This window comes from Copadichromis virginalis, linkage group LG12, assembly GCF_057382275.1.
Source record: "Copadichromis virginalis isolate Kocher_CV1m ecotype Utaka linkage group LG12, C_Virginalis_male_GT1.1, whole genome shotgun sequence".
Taxonomy (NCBI): Eukaryota; Metazoa; Chordata; class Actinopteri; order Cichliformes; family Cichlidae; genus Copadichromis; species Copadichromis virginalis.
Window position 1 is genome coordinate 18667811 of NC_140629.1, and position 19248 is coordinate 18687058.

At 41.6% G+C, this 19248-nt stretch overlaps 1 protein-coding gene and 1 long non-coding RNA gene across 3 annotated transcripts; one reads left to right on the forward strand and one right to left on the reverse strand.

Moving 5' to 3' along the window:
* Positions 1–726: 726 nt before the first annotated feature.
* nr2f1a (nuclear receptor subfamily 2, group F, member 1a) lies at positions 727–9244 on the reverse strand. Its single transcript, XM_085475147.1, has 3 exons — positions 7912–9244; positions 5944–6471; positions 727–1960 (listed from the first exon to the last, which is right to left on the reverse strand). The coding sequence occupies exons 1-3, from the start codon at positions 8339–8341 to the stop codon at positions 1686–1688; spliced, it is 1233 nt and encodes a 410-aa protein (XP_085331273.1). The 5' UTR covers positions 8342–9244; the 3' UTR covers positions 727–1685.
* Positions 9245–9786: 542 nt separating this feature from the next.
* Positions 9787–18934, forward strand: LOC146696828 (uncharacterized). 2 transcript variants are annotated; one of them, XR_014923336.1, is made up of 3 exons: positions 10928–11184; positions 11264–11475; positions 17155–18934. It is a non-coding gene; the product is annotated as an uncharacterized LOC146696828 (long non-coding RNA). The 2 variants fall into 2 exon arrangements; XR_014923335.1 differs by having other exon boundaries at positions 9787–11475.
* The last annotated feature ends 314 nt before the right edge of the window (positions 18935–19248 follow it).

The following is a 19248-nucleotide window of genomic DNA, read 5'->3' on the forward strand; positions in this document are numbered from 1 at the left end:
CTGGCTCCAATAGTCTCTCTACCCCCCCTCTCTCTTTCTTTCTCTTCCTCCCTCCCTCCTTTCTCCTCTCTATTCCCACACAATGCATCACACTCGGTGTTCCTATCGACTGGCTTACATGCTGTAAAATACATTTTCCAGATTGATCACGCATATCACAGCAGCTTTGCAGCGGGGCCTAACCCTTTTGCCAAATGACGCCCACATCAATATTGAGGGAAGCACTATCAAGGCAGGGTTTTTAAGAACGGGGTAGATGGGGAATATTGTTTGGTTTGTGGAGAATCACCTTGATTAAGCCACGGGAGGAAGGACAGAGGTGGCTCTGTGTGGTGCGCAGGCTTCCCTTGCTGTCCGGGAAAAATATTAAACATTAATGCGCTCACAGGCTAGCAGAGAGCTCACGGCTGTAGTTCCGCACGTATAGTCTCCCTTCCGTTGCATCCGCACTGCCAGTTATGTCAGTGGGTCTGTTAAAAATGTAAGGCATGCGTCCTTTTGTGTAATTACCACACTAAATTCGTGCATCATCTCGTTTTCACTGTCAGACAAAATAGAGGAGAAAAGTATTTTGTGTTTCTGACTCAGTAAATGAAGGGATATCTTGCGGGTTTTTTCTCTTATAGAATCTAGCAGCGCACAGAGATAACATATTCCCCCAGATGGTATAAAATAAGCCACAGCATCTTGACATTTGCTTGTAGGAAAACGCTTGAGAAGGAGACATCGTTGCCTATTTCTTTTTTAATAGTACAGTCACCATCACACAACTTCATCAACCGACCCTTCTGCAAAAAGCTGCATCATGGAGTAAGCAAATTGAAGGCAACAACCAATAAAATTCAAGAAACAATGAAAATTTTCAAGACGAAACAAACAAAATGTATTTGAAATGATATATTAAAAGTGCTTTTGATTTTCATGTCTCTCCTCTGTGACTGATGATCGACTCCACACGCACTTATGGTCCGGGTAAAGGCGCCCCAGACGTCCTGGAGTAAAAATGTCAGTAAAAATGTCCTGGAGGTCAGTTTGCTGCTGTTGCAGGTCCATCGTATCAATTGGGAAAAAGTTCAACCATCAGTGGTGATATTGTCATAGCGATTAGACTGTTTCTTATTTGTCTAAATTTCTTTATTTTTCTGTTTTTAAATTCTCACTTCAATTTTAATTCTTGGAGAACATAGCTTCGACAACATATATCGCACTCATTATAAGAAGCAAAAAGGTTATATCAAAAAATTATTAGTATAGAATCACAGAAACCCTGGTTTAGAACCAGAAATAATACAAAACAGAGAGGTACATAGACACAGGACAATTCTTATAATTGCTTGGAAACATTATTTTCCCGCTAAGTCTTGATTCTTTTTTCTTACTGCGCATATGATGTTTTTCATTTTATTTGTATTTTTTACAAAAAAGTAAAATAAAGACTAGTATTTTACAAAATGAAGAGTTTTGTTCTTGAAGATGAGAGTGGATTTACACAGGTGTAAAGTCCAGTTCCAATATTTTTCTGTACATAATGTATTCCATCACAGTCCCAGAAGACAGAAAAAAAGTAATGTCTTCCAAGTTTCTCAGAAAAGGTCCTATATATAGTCTTCTTGAAGGAGGATGGGGTGAGGGGTGCTGAATTTTGGTCCTTTTTTCCTTTCTTTTTTTCCACTTTCATATAAGGATCATTGGATGGACATGTAAGGCCAGTTGAAGCTGCTCCCGGATAATAGCATATCCCTGATGAGGGTTTCAATAGGAGTTTTACCTACCAAACGCACGAAGAACAGCTGCTCGATTACCGAAGAGGAGACGGTGCGCAGAGAGGGCAGCCGCAGCAGCAGCTTCCCAAAGCGGCTGGGCTGGTTCGGGTACTGGCTCCTCACATACTCCTCCAGGGCGCACTGGGATTTCTCCTGTAGACTCTCGATGTGAGCAGCGTCCGACAGGCCGCAAGCGTCTGAGAAAGACACACACACGCACACACACACAAGCACACAATACACTGTGGTTAGAGTCCTTATTTTTTTAGCCCCGGGCTAAAAAACGTTGTGGAAAAAAGTGCCTGAATCTGATATCGAGGAACAAAGTCAAAAAATAACTGAAAATCTATGATTAAAATTATATTCCAAACTATGTCAGGCCGCCAAGCTTGGAGAGAAACACACAGGCGAAAGAAAGAGTGTTCTCAAACCCACGTAGGCCTACATTTTCTTTTACAAATTATTTTTAAAGGCGCACAAATCAATTTATATTGCCGATATATTCGCTGACATTTTCTCCACAGAGTACTGAACACAAAGGCACATGGTTACTTTTTACCCCAAGTGGGCTTTGGCAAGTGCACACCTTACCATACCTAATTCGTGTCCCGCAAAAGCGCTCTGGTTATCATTCAACACCCGCCATTATGTGTTATTGACAATGTGGAATGAACAAACATGCTGCCCAAACATGCTACATCACACTGAGCGAGTGGGACTGTTATAGCCCAGAGAACAAACAGGGGACTTGCTGCTGCAGTAGGGGATGCACAATTCGGAGGACGATGTCGCTACCTTTCTTTGAACCAGTCAACCGGAATATATTTCTAAATGTCATTAAACCTATTGCAGACATATAGAATAAGAAGTGGCGGGCAACATGGCAAAAGACGAAGGGTTGGCTACAGGGCTAAAGGCCCCTGCTCTTAATGTCTGGGCTCTGGGGATTCAAGTATATGGAAACATAAACGGCACTGATGAATCTGAAATTACACTAGATGTAATGTGACCTAATTACTCTGTAGTAAGCTGCTAAGTGATTTCGCCGCTCTTCTCTCCATAGACCACTCTTGGCCTGTTTTTCGATGGAGCCTATAGGACAGGGCCCTAAAAGCAATCAAATTTATTAGAGGAGGTGAAGTCAATAGTCACACAGAAGCGACATAAAATGTCAGAAAATGAGTCTGTGCACAACGTAGGCGAGACGTGTTAGGTGGTAACTGGTGGGATATGCAGCCACGCTTCAGTACAGACAAAGGCAAATAAGGCTTGAATCAGTCTTATTAGTGTCTTATACGTTTTAATCGCTTGTTAAAAAATCTGATTTTTTTCACAATCCGGGCATGCGTATTGCGCTGCTTATAAACGTCTGTAAACGCAAACAGCGTAACCGCTCTCATATATATCCCACATGAAGGCTAGGTTGTCCTTAAAAGATCTCGTAGAAAGCCGTGCTTTTGTGGAAACTACTAAAGAATGAGAGCTTTAGTTTTAAGCACTATATATTTAGCGCTGGAAGACACTTTTAAGCCTATTCTTAATTTCTCAGTGTTATAATTCACTATGGCCAGACACAATAACCTTATGAACCCGAGGCCAACGCTGAGATCTCGGGGTGATTTACTGTGACCCTTGTCCGGCCGGTCAAAGCACCATGTATGCAAATCCCCTTGGATTAACGCTGAGTGTCCCTTTTAAAATCTACAGCAATCAATGCGGCTGAAGTTAATTACATTAGGAAATATCTAGTAAAATCCAGTGCTTGGCATGAATTTTGCAATGCAGCCATATAAGGTGTTCAAAGCATTGCGGAAAATATGTTTCATATGAACGTATGCGTGGAGAGAAAGCCGGTCAAAGACACCCCATAGCTCCCCATAAGGCCCTGTCTGCAGCACTGCACCCCATAACCTCAATAGAGTGGGACACAGGAAAAGATAGCTTCCAGATACACAAACGACTATTTCACTGAGTTAGCAAAGGCACACACACACACCACAGTGTGCACATGTGGATAAGGAGTTAATGCAAGACAATGATCCTGAACTCTTACGGAATAGTTTAGCCTGACCACTACTATTTATGCATCAAATACTGACAAGTCGAGCGTTATTAAAGGCAAACAATCCACGCTGATCTTGGCAAAGTGCCACATGACTTTCTATAGCCGACACCAGTTGTAGCCTATCAAACTAACTAAATGATCTGTTAGAAAACATGGAGGATGTTAATGTGTGTATGGAGTTTCTCTGGGTAATCTGGGGTGAATTACTGAAACGCTGTGCACTAAAAGGATATAGTCAGCTATGTCACTGCACAAACCTACATTACAGGATGTGTGGGCTAATATTGAGCAAAGCGAATCTAAAAGGCTGTGATATTACCTAAAACGGTAACAGAGACCAAATACGTATTGTTTGTCTTAAACATATATTTACTTCCCAGTGGGCCACCAAAAATTGGCGTATCAAATTAACCAAACTGTCAAAGCCCCAAACTGAAGTAGTTATTATGACTTCTGAAACTAAAAATATAAACAATTACTAAGTTCTCCAAGTGTAGGAAAACCTATGTGGTAATGTTTTCACCAAAGAGGAAAAGTAAAAGTTGACGGCGGTTTCGTAGCTGGAATACAAACTCTGTGCTCCTTTTGTTTAACTTTAGTGAGCACTGAACTTTTTGGGATAATTTAAATCCTCATAATACACACTGTGAGATATTTTAATATGATGTGCGAAAATTTTGTGAAAACATAATAAAAAAAATAATTGAAAGTAATATATGATAATAAAATAATAAAGTAATGTAATTAAATATAAAAGAACAGAATACAGCCATAATATAATTTAATATGGAAACAGTAAAGGTAATATACGTGTGAAGTTTTAGCTCTCTCAGCGAAGATAATTTAATAATAAATAGGCCTAATTATCACTGAAACACACTGAAAGACAAGTGTAACCCCTTTCACATTAAAATGTTATGCCGCTTTCTAGGGATAATGAATGTGCCAATTATTTTTATATAAAGCCAAATCTGAAAAGCACAGCAAAACTGAATATTTTATTATGAGCATGCGCAATTATAGATAATATGTAACTTAAATGCAGAATTTTGGGACGGGCCAAGCGTGAGAAAATGAGGTCAAAACTTTGAGGTAAGTTCACAAAGTACTTTGAGGCCTGCAAGCGAGTTTAGACTTTCCTTTTCCTTCCCATAATCAACAGACTCCCCTGACATAACAGGCCTACCGCCAGCAAGCCTACACAGCTAACTCCAAAATACCATCCAAATTGTGCATCGAGCATAAATAAGGACCTTTATAACCTCGCCCCAGTCGGCCGTCAATTAAACAATGACCTACGCAAGTTTTTTTTTTAAAGACAGAAAAAAAGAAAAGCTGATTACTTTTTCAAAGCTGTGCAATGAAACAAACCATTAATAACTAAGAAAATTAATAGATCGGCTCTAAGCAATCAACAAACAGTCTAAGCAGCAGGGCTACTCTAGGTCCTACAGAAGCGATCCACTGACACAGCCTACTAGTCAACTTTCATCAGCTTTTTTGTTCTCAATCTGCTAAGGATTCTGCAACCCCCCCCCCCCCCCCCCCTCCAACTCCAAGACATGTGTTTGCACACGAAAAGCAAGGATAAAAGCACGCACCGACACTCATAAGTGCATCAGCTGTCATATATCACCCGGTGATAGACTATTTAATCTTTACGCTCAATTATTTGACACCTGTTCCAAAATTTATGGAGGCGAACAATTTCAGCCTCGGCTCAGACATGTTCAGAAAACTTTAAACTCAACAATTATAAAATATTTACACATGAGAATGTTAATTATCTCCTTTTTAAAAAAGCACTGGGAGTGAGTGATGCACTTGAAAAACTTGATGCGCTTACTCAATCTGGATTTGTTTACACGTCTTATACTGCGGCTACAGCTGACATGGAATTGCATGTAAGTGGATATGTAGCAAGCTGTTGACAAAATAGCTTTCATCGGCAACACAAACATCTCGTAATCTCAGATTTGTGACCAGCCTAAACCTGACAGCCATATTATTGATGTCACAGCACTTCGCTTTAAGGAGCATGCACCCACTGACATTACTGGAACTAGGCCTCATTTGATTTTAGGCATGTTTTTGTGTGACATGTGGGACACTCACCTGATGTAAAAAGCACGATGGCTTTGAGGCAGCTATACTCTGCCGAGTCTACGTGCAGGGTCTTAAGCTTCTCCACTTGCTCCTGGAAGATCCGGATGTGATCCATGAAAGCCACGACGCGGTCCGCAGACATCGGGGAGGCGTGGAGGCCCGCCGCGGCAAGCAGAGGGGCAACATGCAGAGGCATGGAACACTGGGCTGCGTTAAGCACAAACAACTCGCTCCACGTCAGCCTGAGAAGGGACACCTGGTCGGTGATCTGGAGGTCGGGAAAGAAAGGGATGTTTCTCGCCCACTCCACGGCGCTGAAGAGCAATCGAGCCGCCAGCTCGCAGATGTTCTCGATACCCATGATATTGTTGGGCTGCATGCACTGGCTCCCGTACCGGGACGTCGGGTAAGGCTCGGCCCGCAGCAATAACGAGATGTATCCGGACAGATAGCAATGGCCATTCAGAGGGTCCCCGTTCGTCAGTGCGTACTGGCCTGGGTTGGGCTGGGTTGGAGGCATTCGTCCTCGCTGAACCGCTGACAAAAAGAAAGAAACAAAGAGGAAATGTGCATCCAGAACTGATAAAGATTGTTCATGAGTAGTACAACCATGATGCAAGCTGCAGCTTGTGTGCTTCTTCTCAGTGAAAGAAAAAGAAAAAAGAAAAAAAGGCATGCACTGAAATAAAAAATTCAGCACGCTTTTCAAAACATATTGACTACTGTGCCCTGATCGTAAGACTGTAATATTTCACAGAAAATTATTCTATCAGAACAGATATGCTATGTCCCTCGTTCCTCACACTGCATTTGTATTTAGGGATGCAAAGTATATGAAGTTGAATGCAAATGAAAAATATATTCCCTTTTACACACAGCACACACACACACACACACGCGCACACACACATGTATATTTCTTATCTAAAAGTAGATTTGACAATTTTGCTCCCTTTGATGTTTTGAGGCGTAATTGCATGGCACTTTTGCACTGTTGTTACGTGGGGTCGTGTTTTGGAAAATAATTTTTAAAAGCGGCCAAACGTGTTCGAAATACGATTGATAATTACTGCTAAATGCAGGCACATTTGCACGTTTTGCCCACATCAAGCGCTCAGCTAGGATTAAAAGGAATCCGGCAATTGTTTAATATTAAAAAATAAATAAAAAATTAATGCAAGTCGGTGTACATTATGCATGGGCTCGTAGTGTGTACTGCAAATAATAGGCTTAAACGGAGGGATGTCTACATAAATTGGAATCAAACACCTGACATAGAGAGCAAAGTTATAAGGCCTGTAATGCACCAAGCTAAACAAGGAGCCACGAACAACTTCAGCGACATTATTTAGTGTGTTTGAGCTGTCTAGTCAGCATAAGGAGCCAGAGAGACGTGGGTTTGTACTGTGTTCGCCTCACATTCACGGAAACTCGGGCTACAAATCCTACTGTACAATTATAAATTAGTAAGCTGCAGATACTTGATGGTAGGGACTATTAGCCTTGCACACTGTACACAGACACACACATACACATACTGTACACACTCACTGTACACACACACGCACACATACAGAGACAAACATAACAGGCACACACACATACACACATAGAAATCGGTCCTCTGGTCTAAAAGCTATACATAAAATGGGCTTGCTCGACTTTACGCCTTTGCTCGCAAAGAACTCAGTTTAGCCTGCAAAGAAAAACACAAAATAAAGAGGGTCAGCTGGACGAGTCGCTTTGTTCAGGCGACCTGCATTCACAAGCATAGCTGCTGTGGCTGCACTGGCCTTTTTTTTAACCCCTCTCTCAGACTAACCATTCATGCAAACATCCCTCTCAAACATGGATGGAGACTGCAGTATGCCCAGCCATATAGCCTGTGACCTTAATGCAACATGGCAGCTCTGTTATTCTGCTACTAGGATGATGCGTAATCATGAGTTGGCTTAAAAAAATTATATATATATTCACCTTCCCGCCGCATCCCCACTTTTAAACACTTCTTCAGCCGACAGTATTGGCACTGATTTCGGTGGTGCTGGTCAATGGGACAGTTCCTATTGGCACGACATGAGTATGTTAAGTTCCTCCGTACACTCCTCTTGAAGAAACTTTTGCATCCCTCGCAGGTGAATTGGCCATAGTGTTTGCCGCTCGATTTGTCTCCGCAAACCACACATTCAATATGCTGCTGACTCTGTCCAGAATTTTGACTCCCCTTGTCCCCGGCCGTTCCCGGCGTGGACGGGGGTCCCGGCTGGCTGGGGGTCTGCGGAGTGTGCGGCGCCGCCGATGCCGCCTGCTGCTGCTCCCTTGCCGGCTGCGCTGCTGGGTTGGGGCCGCTCGGAGGTCCGGCCACGTCTTCCTGCGGATCTCGCCAAACGCTAACTACCATTGCCATATCTCGGCCCCGGAAAGTGCTATAAAGCGAAATGATCGCCGATGTTTATGAAGCGTAGAAGAGAAAAATGAGATCTCAAAAGACGGGGCAGTGCAAAGTCAAATCGGAGCACGCAATCTCATATGGTGTGAGAAGGAGAGTACAACGCGATCAATACATTCAAAATTCAGGAGTGCGATTGAATAGGCACCCGATCAGGATATGCAAGTATCGGGAGGCCAGTTCCAAGGTAAATTGCAGTCAGCCATTCAGGAATCCCTAATCTTGTAGGAAAACCCGAGTCCAGACGTAACAAATTGCAGTTTGATATAAAATAGCCACAAAGGGAAGGCAGGAGCGATTCACATGGACGCAGGAACGAGTGGAGAAAAAAAGAAGCTTTTGCTGGAAAGACACGCGATCCAAAGTGCTGCGGAGATAAATTCCTTTTTCTTTTCTTCCCCGTGCTCCTTTACACTCCCGTCTTCGTCGTATAGGAGGGGAGGAAAAACTGAAGAGCTGGATTTTTACATCTATAGTCTTAAATAAACCTCATCATCTCGCCAGGCAGCGAAAGAAAACCGTTTCGCCGAATGAAGTGCCCATGTATAGTTTCACCTCTCTCCAGCAGGAGGAATGGAGATACGAAGAGAAAAGATAAAAAAAGAAGAGGAAAAACACCAACAACTGATAGAATATGCAAGAAGAAGGAGAGACCCAAAAAATGAATGCGCTTAAACGGGAGGACCAGCAGAGCAATGTTTCCGAAACGGGGGATCTGCGCGAATGTCTGTATATAGTGAACTTTGACACTACTATTGAAACTGACACGTTTCTATGGAGATCGCTGCGCCTTATATGGTGCTCATGTCAAGGAGCCAAGAGAGGGGCTGCTGGAGACTGATAATCAAAGGCGACTGACTGGCCAGAGCCCTGCATAGAGGAGGAGGAGAGGAGGAGAAGGGGGGAGGGAGGGGGGGGAGGGAGAGAGAAAATGGGAGGCTAAGGTTATAGCCAAGCCCTCTCTTTCTCTCTATTGGTTAGAGTCCCCCTCCGTTCATTCACTGCAAAAAGTGTCCATCCAAATAAGTCACCGGGTCTCCTGTTCAAATGTTCCAATGTTATTTTTGTTTTCTGAAAATGCAGAAAAAGACAAATAACTGTAGTTTATAGAATCCCCCTTGTTTCCGATCGCATTTTGAGTCGTTTTGGGGGTTATTTTAAGAGTCGATATGTTGACATCAAGACAACCGTGCGGGAGATCGGTTTAGTAATTAATAGTCGATGTTATGAATTTTACAGTGATGGATCGATTGGCATTAGGAACAAGTAGAAGCATCTCACCCCCTGGATGGAAGATTCAGTCTCCCGCTTCGGTTCCAGCACCGAATGACTGAGGTCTGAGGACGGACATTTTTTGCAGTGTTGCCATCGACGACTGGAGGGGCTGGGGGGGGGGGGGGGGCTCTGACAGGCACAATTTACATTGAGCTCGCCCCGCGCTGCTATTTACTTTGAAACCTGATTAGTATGGGCCGTCTATTGTCACCAAAAAAGAGGAAGAAACCCTGGACAGAATAGCAAAAAAGCGGGGTAAAGGAAAGAGTGGACAAAGATTTTACGCACGACAAATATACCCAAAATAAAAAATAAAAAAAATGTACACAGCGGCAAAAGGGGGATTCTGCTTCAGAAATTCCCCGAAGTTTCAAAATGGTTTGTCTCGGACTGTTATCTTCATTATAGAATTAACGGATGTCATTAATGTTTTGCCATGGATTGATATTTTCACAGGCTGTTTTGTCCTTGGCATGCGCATTGCGGTACATCGTTGCCTGTAATCGGCACAGTCTCGCTGATTAAAACTTAACGTTTAGTTTAAACCAGTTAATAAGAGAAAGAAAATGTCAGTGGGAAGAATGATGCATAAAAGACAGTGTTATACAAACGGGATGCCTTGCCAGCGGCCGAAAATCTCTAAAATTAGACCGAGGAATGAGCAATATTCAATAATTACCAAGGTCCTATAGTCTCTACAATCACTGAGCCGGTGTCATATTATGTCTTAATAATGACAGTAATTCAAAATGTGAAGTTACTGACAATTTGCATGGGGATTCCGGCTTTTTTCTTGTACCAGGGTTTCTGCAGGCTTACTGCCTCTCCAACTCAAAAATGTCTGGATCGCGCTGCCATCTAGCGTACATTGTACAATTACAGCCTCATATAAATGCATCCATAACTCATCAGACATGCATTTTAAATCGCAAAAGCGGATTTTAAAAATATAAAAGTCCGAACTTTGCCGCTGTTGTCTTTTATCCTTTGTGTGGATAAAAGACAACAGGATATTTTTATCCACGAGGTTATGAAATGTACAACTGTTTTGTTGTTAGGGATGTATAACTTAAACAAACAAAAAACAAAACACAACAAAAAACAAAACACAACAAAAAACCCCAACCAAACCTTCAGCGAACATAAAAAATACGTGTTATTACATCTGAATAAATATAGCGACAATAATACACTACACTCTTGATCGCACGGAATATAGATTGAACACAAACCCCCAAACCGTGTGCGTACATGTCCAAAAACATGGTAATACCGTGCTGAGACTCAGTAACTATGCACAATACGTATAATTGTTGTTTAATGAATTAAAGACGTTGTAAACAGAGCTTTAACCTCACCGAGATAATAGCAGACATAAAGGAGCGTTAATATGCAAGTGCCCCCTTTGTAAACGCATAGGAGGGATGGGTTGTTTTTTAAGTATTCAACAAGAGAGCTCTCTCTCCCGTCCCTGTCTCGGACACTCCACTGAAACTCCCCGGCCATATCTCTAGCTCTTTGAAAAGGTGAAACCAATAAGATTAAATCGGACAAAGATTTTTTTTTCTTCTTCTGTAAGTGTATCATTAAGATTTAACTCTACAGATTGGAAAGGGTCTCCGCGGGAGAAGAGGAGAGGAGAGTGAGAGTGAGAGGGACAGCGAATGGGAGCAGGGTAGACGCTCTAATAGAATCTGGGAATCGGCAAGAGTAAAAAGGAGAAAGTGGACGTCAGGACATTAAAAGAAGAAGCGCCAGCGACGGTGGTTAACGGTAGCGGAGCAGCTTTCTACGTGGGCAAACCGGGCACCGATAAGGCAAGTGCACTATTTATTACTTCTTCTGCCATGCACACGCGTGCTTTTGAAAGCAAGGACAAAATTCTCTTGAGTCCCGCCACAGGAGCGTTTACTTTAAAGCGTGCAGAAGTCCGGGTCGTGTCAAAGTCACAACTTTTTAACTAGTGCACAGTCTCATTTCTCCCTCCACGATAAGGGCGACGGTAGACACTCGTTTCACGTTCTCCCCACTGATTTGTATATCTGATGGTAGTGATGTTAGTGCAGGCTGGTTGGAGTACAAATGGACACGAGAGCCCCTTTTTTGACGTCCAGTGCACTTCACCTGCGAAGCTGTTTGTTGGTTGAACACATAATGAAAAGATCGATAACCGTCTGCTTGTCTCAGCGATAGTGTCACCGGATTAAAAGACTGATCAAGGAGACCAGGCGTTGCCCATCTTCTACACTCTTTCCCAAGTGCCAATTTAGCCAAGATATTACTAGATGCATACATTATAGATTCAAAAAATAAATAAATGAATCAATAAAATCAAATAAAAATTAGCGCACCACTAAGAAGTCATTATGCGTCAGAAAATGTTGCTGAGAGGAAATTTAAAGCGACATGGAGTATGCGTGTGTGTATGTTTTTTTTTTCATCAAAGCAGCATTATTGATGTGGAGGGAGTGCAGTGAAAAGTGATATAAAATAAACGATGTGCAACGTGGGCCAGGTTAATATATTCCAGGACAAAGCGCGTGCCAGACGGCTTTCTAAAATAACCTTACATAATAACATTTAACCTAATCCTCCCATGCTGAAATAAAGTTCATGCTAATTAATACTAAGTGAGCAAAGCAATATTTTTTCATGTCCTATACTTAAGGTTTCCACTTTTTAATCGGGTAGAAAAATACGGACGTCTCCATAAAATATGAACTTATTGGAAAAAAACATCTAAAGAATGACACAATCACATTAACAAAGCGAGTCATTCAGGTGATTGATGCATTTGCGCATTATATAGCAGCAGTCCTACTTTGACTGCAATGCAACGGTTTGCTTTGCAACAGATTATTTGCGGTCTCGAAATAGACAAGGCTGACATTTTCCATTGCAATAAAACTTGAATAAACCACAAATAGAATTTCTATGGCTGCTTAAATTTCCCTCGCATGGTAGTTTTGTCAAAGGACCTTATTAGGTAAACATTTGTAAGAATGGGAAGCACATTGCAGTTTTGCCAAATCTGTGATCAATAATGCCCTCTGTACACAAATTCAGACTTTGTAAAGCTCACAAAATGCAACTTTAACGCAGCTGAAACCAACAAGCAGCACAATCAGTTGGGAAAACACTGAGGTCATAAGTGCAAGGCTCCCTAATAAAACACCAGATGACAACAGGAATGCATTTCAGAGCATTTAAAACGATGCAAACTGATGTAGGAAAAAAAACATTAGTAAAAAAAAAAGCGTTGAAGGTCTGTTTATTATTGATTGTGTGTATGTAATCACTTCAGAGTTTGTAACCGCAGTATATTCAATAAGACATTGTATGGGGCTTAGAGGCTGATTACCTTTTCCAGGGGCCTCAGCTCAAAACGTCTCCTGTGTACACAGGAGTGTTGTGTTTCTGCTTGCCGAGCTTAAGGGCCACATACAGCTGATCCCTGCGACGTCAACACCTGCGTGCTAAATTAAGACAATTAAACCATCAAAAAGGAATGAAGTGATGTTCTCCTTTATGCATGCAACTATAAGCAACGTTTAATATCTCCCATGTTGCTCCCGAATGTTTATTATTTGAGTGACACACACTGATGAAAAGTCAAGTGGAGCACAGGATATAGCTACACCAAAGAAGTTTAAACCCCGCTTCTGCGGAGTGTGAAAAAGTTTGTCACAGAAGTTATTTGTACTTTTTTTTTTTTCATGTTCTAAACAGACCCTTGGTGCGCTTGTTACCCAGGGGAGATAATGATGTGTACCTCTTATATATAATACAGATATTCCCATATATATCTATATATCTATATCTATATCTCTCTATATAGATATATAAATATTTAATTAACTTTAATTAAAATGTGTTTACATTGAAAAATTTGCATTTACATTTATCTGACCTTACTTACTAATGAGTGAGTCAAAAAACGACAAAAAAAGAAAGAGATAATACAGAATTTAGTCCTTTGCCAGTCTTTCAGTTTAATGTTTTGGGGATATTTATATATATATATAACTGACTTCCAACATATTTGTTTCTTCGTGTTAACAGTAAACCTGTAGTGGTCCGTTGATTTGCCCTGTTTTAGTTGGGAAACAAAATGAAATTAGTTTTTGTAATTATGCTGAAGTAGTTAAATCTAAAATAACACGTCACGTGACCTCTTCAAAACAACTGAGACTTTGACTTGGTTTTTAAAGCAGCAGTCTGATTGCTACTCTGCACCCTTTTTGTTTTTTCAACACCTTACTCTGTTCTTAAAAAAGTATATAAGAATTGTAAAAAAATACCTAAATGACATCTTTCTTGCAAGTTAAAATTAATAATATTGATTAAAAAAAAATAGAACTAATTCTCATGTTTAAACTGGCGGTTTTGTTACTCTGAGTGGTTGTGTGTTGAAAAGGGGGGTGGGTGAAGGGTATGGGTTGTTGGGGCGGGTGGGGGGTGTTGAGGGGCTTCTTTTTGTCCAAAACTGATCCCCAAATTATTCTGGAGGCTCGGATTGGTGTGAAAGGGACGGGAAGGTCACTTGAAATCGCCTTTTATCCCATTGCCCCCCCCCCCCCCCCCCCCCCCCCCCCCCCATGGATCAGCAATTTTCAATAGACATAATCTAATTGCTCTTAATGGAAAGACGATTCGTGAGAAATAGTCGGAATATATAAAATCAGTAATAGCATATGGGCTTGAACTATTTGGAGACCTAAACAATTAGCAGGACAGAGTCCACACGATAAATCATTTACTAATTATTAATGAAAACTATACATATATTAAAAGTGATTCCCAAAACAAAGAAAAAGTTTCATTTTCAGTTGCCAACAACAACGGATGTGCACGATTTTAAGTTTATTAACAACAACCGTGATAATTTCTTGCATGCTTTTATCTTTATATTATGCCGCTTTAGTTTGCATGGAAATAAATGTTTATTTTCTCATTATATTTACTGTAGATGTGTGTGTGCAGAGATGCGCTCCCTTCAGTTAACGTGTCATGAATTGAAGTCTCTTTCCAGGGACTTCGAATCCCAGACTATAATTTAGGACAATGACTGCAACGACTTTCCCAATTAGACTTTAGGTTGGTTAGGTTAGAGGGGCTGTCAGTTTATGCTATGGGCAATGGCTTTATTGCTCACTAACCATCATTTCTTTAGAGCCTATGTGCTAATTACTCAGGGTGGTCCCAGAGACGGAGATTATAAATCCATTAGCACTGAAACCCTCGTGGTTCCACAGTGCAAACACTGTAATTTTGTAGTACACCAAAAAACCAAACTTTAAGTACCAGGAGCTAGATGAAGGGAAACAGATTTTTCAACAGCGTGTGTACTTCTTAGGAAACCAGCGTGGAAGGAAGCCTAGCGTATATCAATCAGTAGCTAAGCCCAATACACAGGGAAAAACTAACAGAAAATTAACTGACATGGGAAAATGTTTTATCAGAAGGGCTTGTGACTGTCAGTGCCCGGAGGGTTTGCCTTAAAAGCGACCTGCTTATATTACTGTGTCAACTTAATGCAACACTGTAATCAGAAATGCTCAACACAACGCAATTTTAATATTGTGAGGACTATTTTCATGCAAGTTTGGGAAATAATTTAGTCTCATTCCCCAAGTGCCTGTCAAATATTCAGGGAGAGATGCAGCCCTGAGCAACAAAGTGAATTAGAACGGGACTTAATACCTGCTTGGCTGAGTTTAAAGAGGGCAACGCAAAAAACCCCAAAACAAACAAACAAAAAAAAAACCTAACCGGGGGTTCGTGAAGGCATCTTACCCTTAAGGTAATTTATTTCAGGGAAACCGGGGGGCCAAAGGTGGAATTCTTGAGAAATTCAACAAGGATAAGGGAGCTTTAGGAATTCTGCACGCAGATTACCTTTCATCCCATCCTCACATTATCCGACAACACACTGTAGAAATATAGCCCAGCAACAGAAGAGCGAGATTACTCTCCGACACAGAAGAGTGCAAAACCTTCTTTCTTTTTTTTTTTTAAGTATTGCGATTACTTCTTAAGCGAACAAGAAGCGAGAGACAGACGAGGAGAGAAAAGGAAGAGGGGGGTCAGCACAGCGGAGGAGTGTTTTCCTGTGCGCTTAATGTTCAGATTGTCCTGTCACTGCCATAGCGCTGTAGTGGGTGACGGACTCACCTATGAGAGTTAGCTCCCATTTCAAAATATTTATGGCAGAAAATTTCACATCAGACAGCATTTACGAATCTAATTAGTTCGCTTCTGGTAACTTTAACACACTGATGTTTACATTATGGGCTATGGTGCCTTGCAATGACTGATGACCTTTGGTGATACTTTGCTATAGTTTTCCCATCCCTTCCTTCTAATTTGAATGAGTGGCATGATATAAGCACTGCACTATTTTCCTCTCATTTTTCCCTGAAAAAAAAAAAAAATCAACACACAGCAGGGGATTAATTAGAAATGTAGTGTAGCTGAACCATGAGCGACTGAGCACGCTGCTGCAGTCTAGTTTACATCAGTACAGAGGAAATCATTTCCCAGTAATTCTCTGAGGCAGTTTGAGTGAGAGGCATATTCGTGCAGATTTACCAACTTTAAAAATATTTTGTGCCATAAATTGATCTATACTGTATGAGAAATATGTCTTAACATGTAGATATTATCACGTCACACAATTTCTAAGTCGAGCAACTATTAAAAATATTTACATCAAAAGACACACACTAACTCCTTCTTTCTCTCTCACCCACACACACACACACACACACACACACACACACATACGCATGCTGACGTTTTCATTTAAAAGGAGTGTGTTTTAGTGTGTGTGAGGGCACATGTGTGTTAAAAAGACAGCAAAGTGAAGGTGTGAAGATGGCCTGTGTTTAGTGTCCAGACCTGGCAGATTGTGACCTTATCAATGTGAAACTCTTAAGATAAATTATTCATAGCACCTGTTTGATGTCTCCGGCCAAAGAATGACAAAGGTGTGTGATTTAAAATGCATCTCAAAGCCATGAATATTAGCTACTGCACTACCTGTCTCTCTCTCCTTTTTTTTTTTTTTTTTTTAAAGCTGAATAAAAGAGAAACGGGGAGGAAGGCTGCATTTTAAACAACAAAAAAATGAACAATTTGTTTCCCTAACAGGGGCACAGAAGTGTCTGGAAGTGCAGTCACATTAAGTGAGTTGCTGCTTCGCTTTATTTGTAGATGAATGAATAATAATAATAATAAAAAATGCTCTCAAACATGACTGAGTTCCGCCGTTTTCAGTATGCAAGGCGTAGCTGCCATCAGCCAATTGTTTTAATTTCATATGACTCACAGGTGTCTGCTGTTTATGTGGGTCACTGAAACGGGCCACACACATTGTCATTTCCTGCTATGTCCTCACTTTAATTTGAAACTTGGAGGAGAGAGTTTGTTTGAGTGATTCCGTGTGGTTAACCTTGCCCTTTGCAGCTAAGTTTGTGTTGTTTGTCACCTCACAGGCAAAGAGGAACACGGTGGCCTGCTGCCTGGACACACAGTGGGACATGTTGGTGTGGTGAAGGGCTGACACTCGGATGAGATGTAATTTATGGCAAGTGTTGTGTGGTCATAGGACAGTGACAGTGACGCGTCTGCTTAGAAGCACGAGAATTGCGACCACTTGCCACGAAGAGCGGTAAATATAACATAAAAGGTGAATTAATCATTACTTTGATTTTAAGGAGCTGCTCTCTTCGAAATCCATTGCCCAGTCCTGATTTGTTCTGTTTCATTATGTACAGGAGTGTGTGTTTATCGAGTACACTCCAAGCTTTTCTACTCAGAAATGAATCCAAGCATCCTGGAACTCAAATTCTTCTTCAGTGCTTTGTTTTGGAAAAAGTCTTTGGTATGCTTTTGGGAAACTGGCAGCTAATCTTTTCATAGCTAGGGGTCAACATAACACTCGGTTTTAATAAAACAAATAAGACTGGGATGGATATTAATGATGATATATACAGATGTAGTGTGCATGAGCTTGAATTATGTGTGAGAGCATGCAGAAGGAGAGACACTCTCACACATTTGTGTGTTTACTTGCCTGTGTGTGTGTGTGCGGCCGTGAGATAGCCGAGTCAGTTTCCCTCAGATGTTGCCTTTAACCTTTAACCCCAGAGCTGAGGTCAAGCCCTGACAAATGAGATGGTCGAGTTCTGGCCAGATCTGCAAACATTCCACAACAATCTTCTGTCCTCCTCCTCTCCTCTCCTCATATCCGTCATTCCTCACCCCTTCACTCCTCTCAGTGTGTCTCTTCTACGGCTTCGAGAGCGAGTCAAAGAATGTTCTCACTGCACACAAACATGTTTTATTGTATTTGCTGTGGGAATCTTAAAGCACACACACCCTTCAAATTAAGAATTACAGCACTGGTTAAATTTAATACCTCTGACATCTGCCGTGTTTACAGAAGGAAGGAAAACAAAAGAGTATGATCTGAGAGGAGAAGCTGCGGTAAAGATTTGGATATTACAACCGTGCACTTTGAAAGCACACTGTGTGTGTTTGGAAAGTCTGTCAGTGATGTCAAGGATGAGAAATGTTGCAGTGTGGTTTTTTACACACGCTGCTGGCTCTAGCATTTCCGGCAACATTTCTCACACTGCCTCCCTCACACCATCCGCTCTGCTGCAATATCCCCACATTTTTCCATCCTTTCGATTTTTTCCCCTCCACTCCTCGTTTTCCATCCCTTTACTCCCTTTACCCTTCCTCTTTGCTGCCCCACCCACTCCTAATCTCAACCTCTCCCTTCCTTCTTCCTTCACCCTCCACATTCACCCCCCTCCTTTTATTCCTCCGCCCACAATATTTTTTCAGATTTCTTTCTAACATGCCGTTCCTCAGAATGCTACCACCTGTGTCTTGAGGAAGAAAGGAGCCAACCACCCGCATTCCTTTTACCAGGAGCTGGTAAAGGTAAGTGGAGCCCCCTGTTAAAATAAGGCAGCAAATAAAGGTTTTGTTGTAGTGTTTCTGCATAAACTGTCATTTTTTTTAACGCAATGAACCTCACCACCCTTCATCAGCTACAAAAGTCACTGTTATATGAACACACACAGTCACCATCGATGACTGTGCAGCCACAATTGTTGCAAAGGAGCCTCGAGACCAACAAAGCTGGCTGAGACGGTAGCGCCGAATGGATCACGCTCTTGAATTTGATTTCATAATGATGTAAGATTACTAAGAGGCAATGCAACACAGCAAAGATCTTAATAAAAAACACATCAATCTTGATATGTGTGTATGTGTGTGTTTTTCCACTCTTCGCTCCCACTTGAATTGTGGTACCATTTGACTCCGAGTGTTACAAGATTCAACAGACTGTGCAGCTGCTTCACGTGGATCTTGGCCTGGACAACGCTGTCTCCTCACAGGGAAGATGATCACATGTTTCAATCACACAGATAGATCTGCGCCCTGAGTGGCTCTGTGCTGGGGCATCACCACAGCAAATCTCAGCACACGTATGGAGCACACTGCTTTGAATAGTGAGATGGTGATCTGTTTTTTAGTGTATTTTTACCTTCACAGACAAGCAATTAGTGAGT

Bases quoted from the DNA above. Each gene is read 5' to 3' on its own strand.
- nr2f1a (XM_085475147.1), bottom strand. From the start codon at position 8,341: ATGGCAATGGTAGTTAGCGTTTGGCGAGATCCGCAGGAAGACGTGGCC. The intron at 6,472-7,911 runs GTGAATATATAT...TCTTTTTGTCAG, and splicing joins AGTGGGGATGCGGCGGGAAG to CGGTTCAGCGAGGACGAATG. The intron at 1,961-5,943 runs GTGAGTGTCCCA...TGTCTTTCTCAG, and splicing joins CATCGTGCTTTTTACATCAG to ACGCTTGCGGCCTGTCGGAC.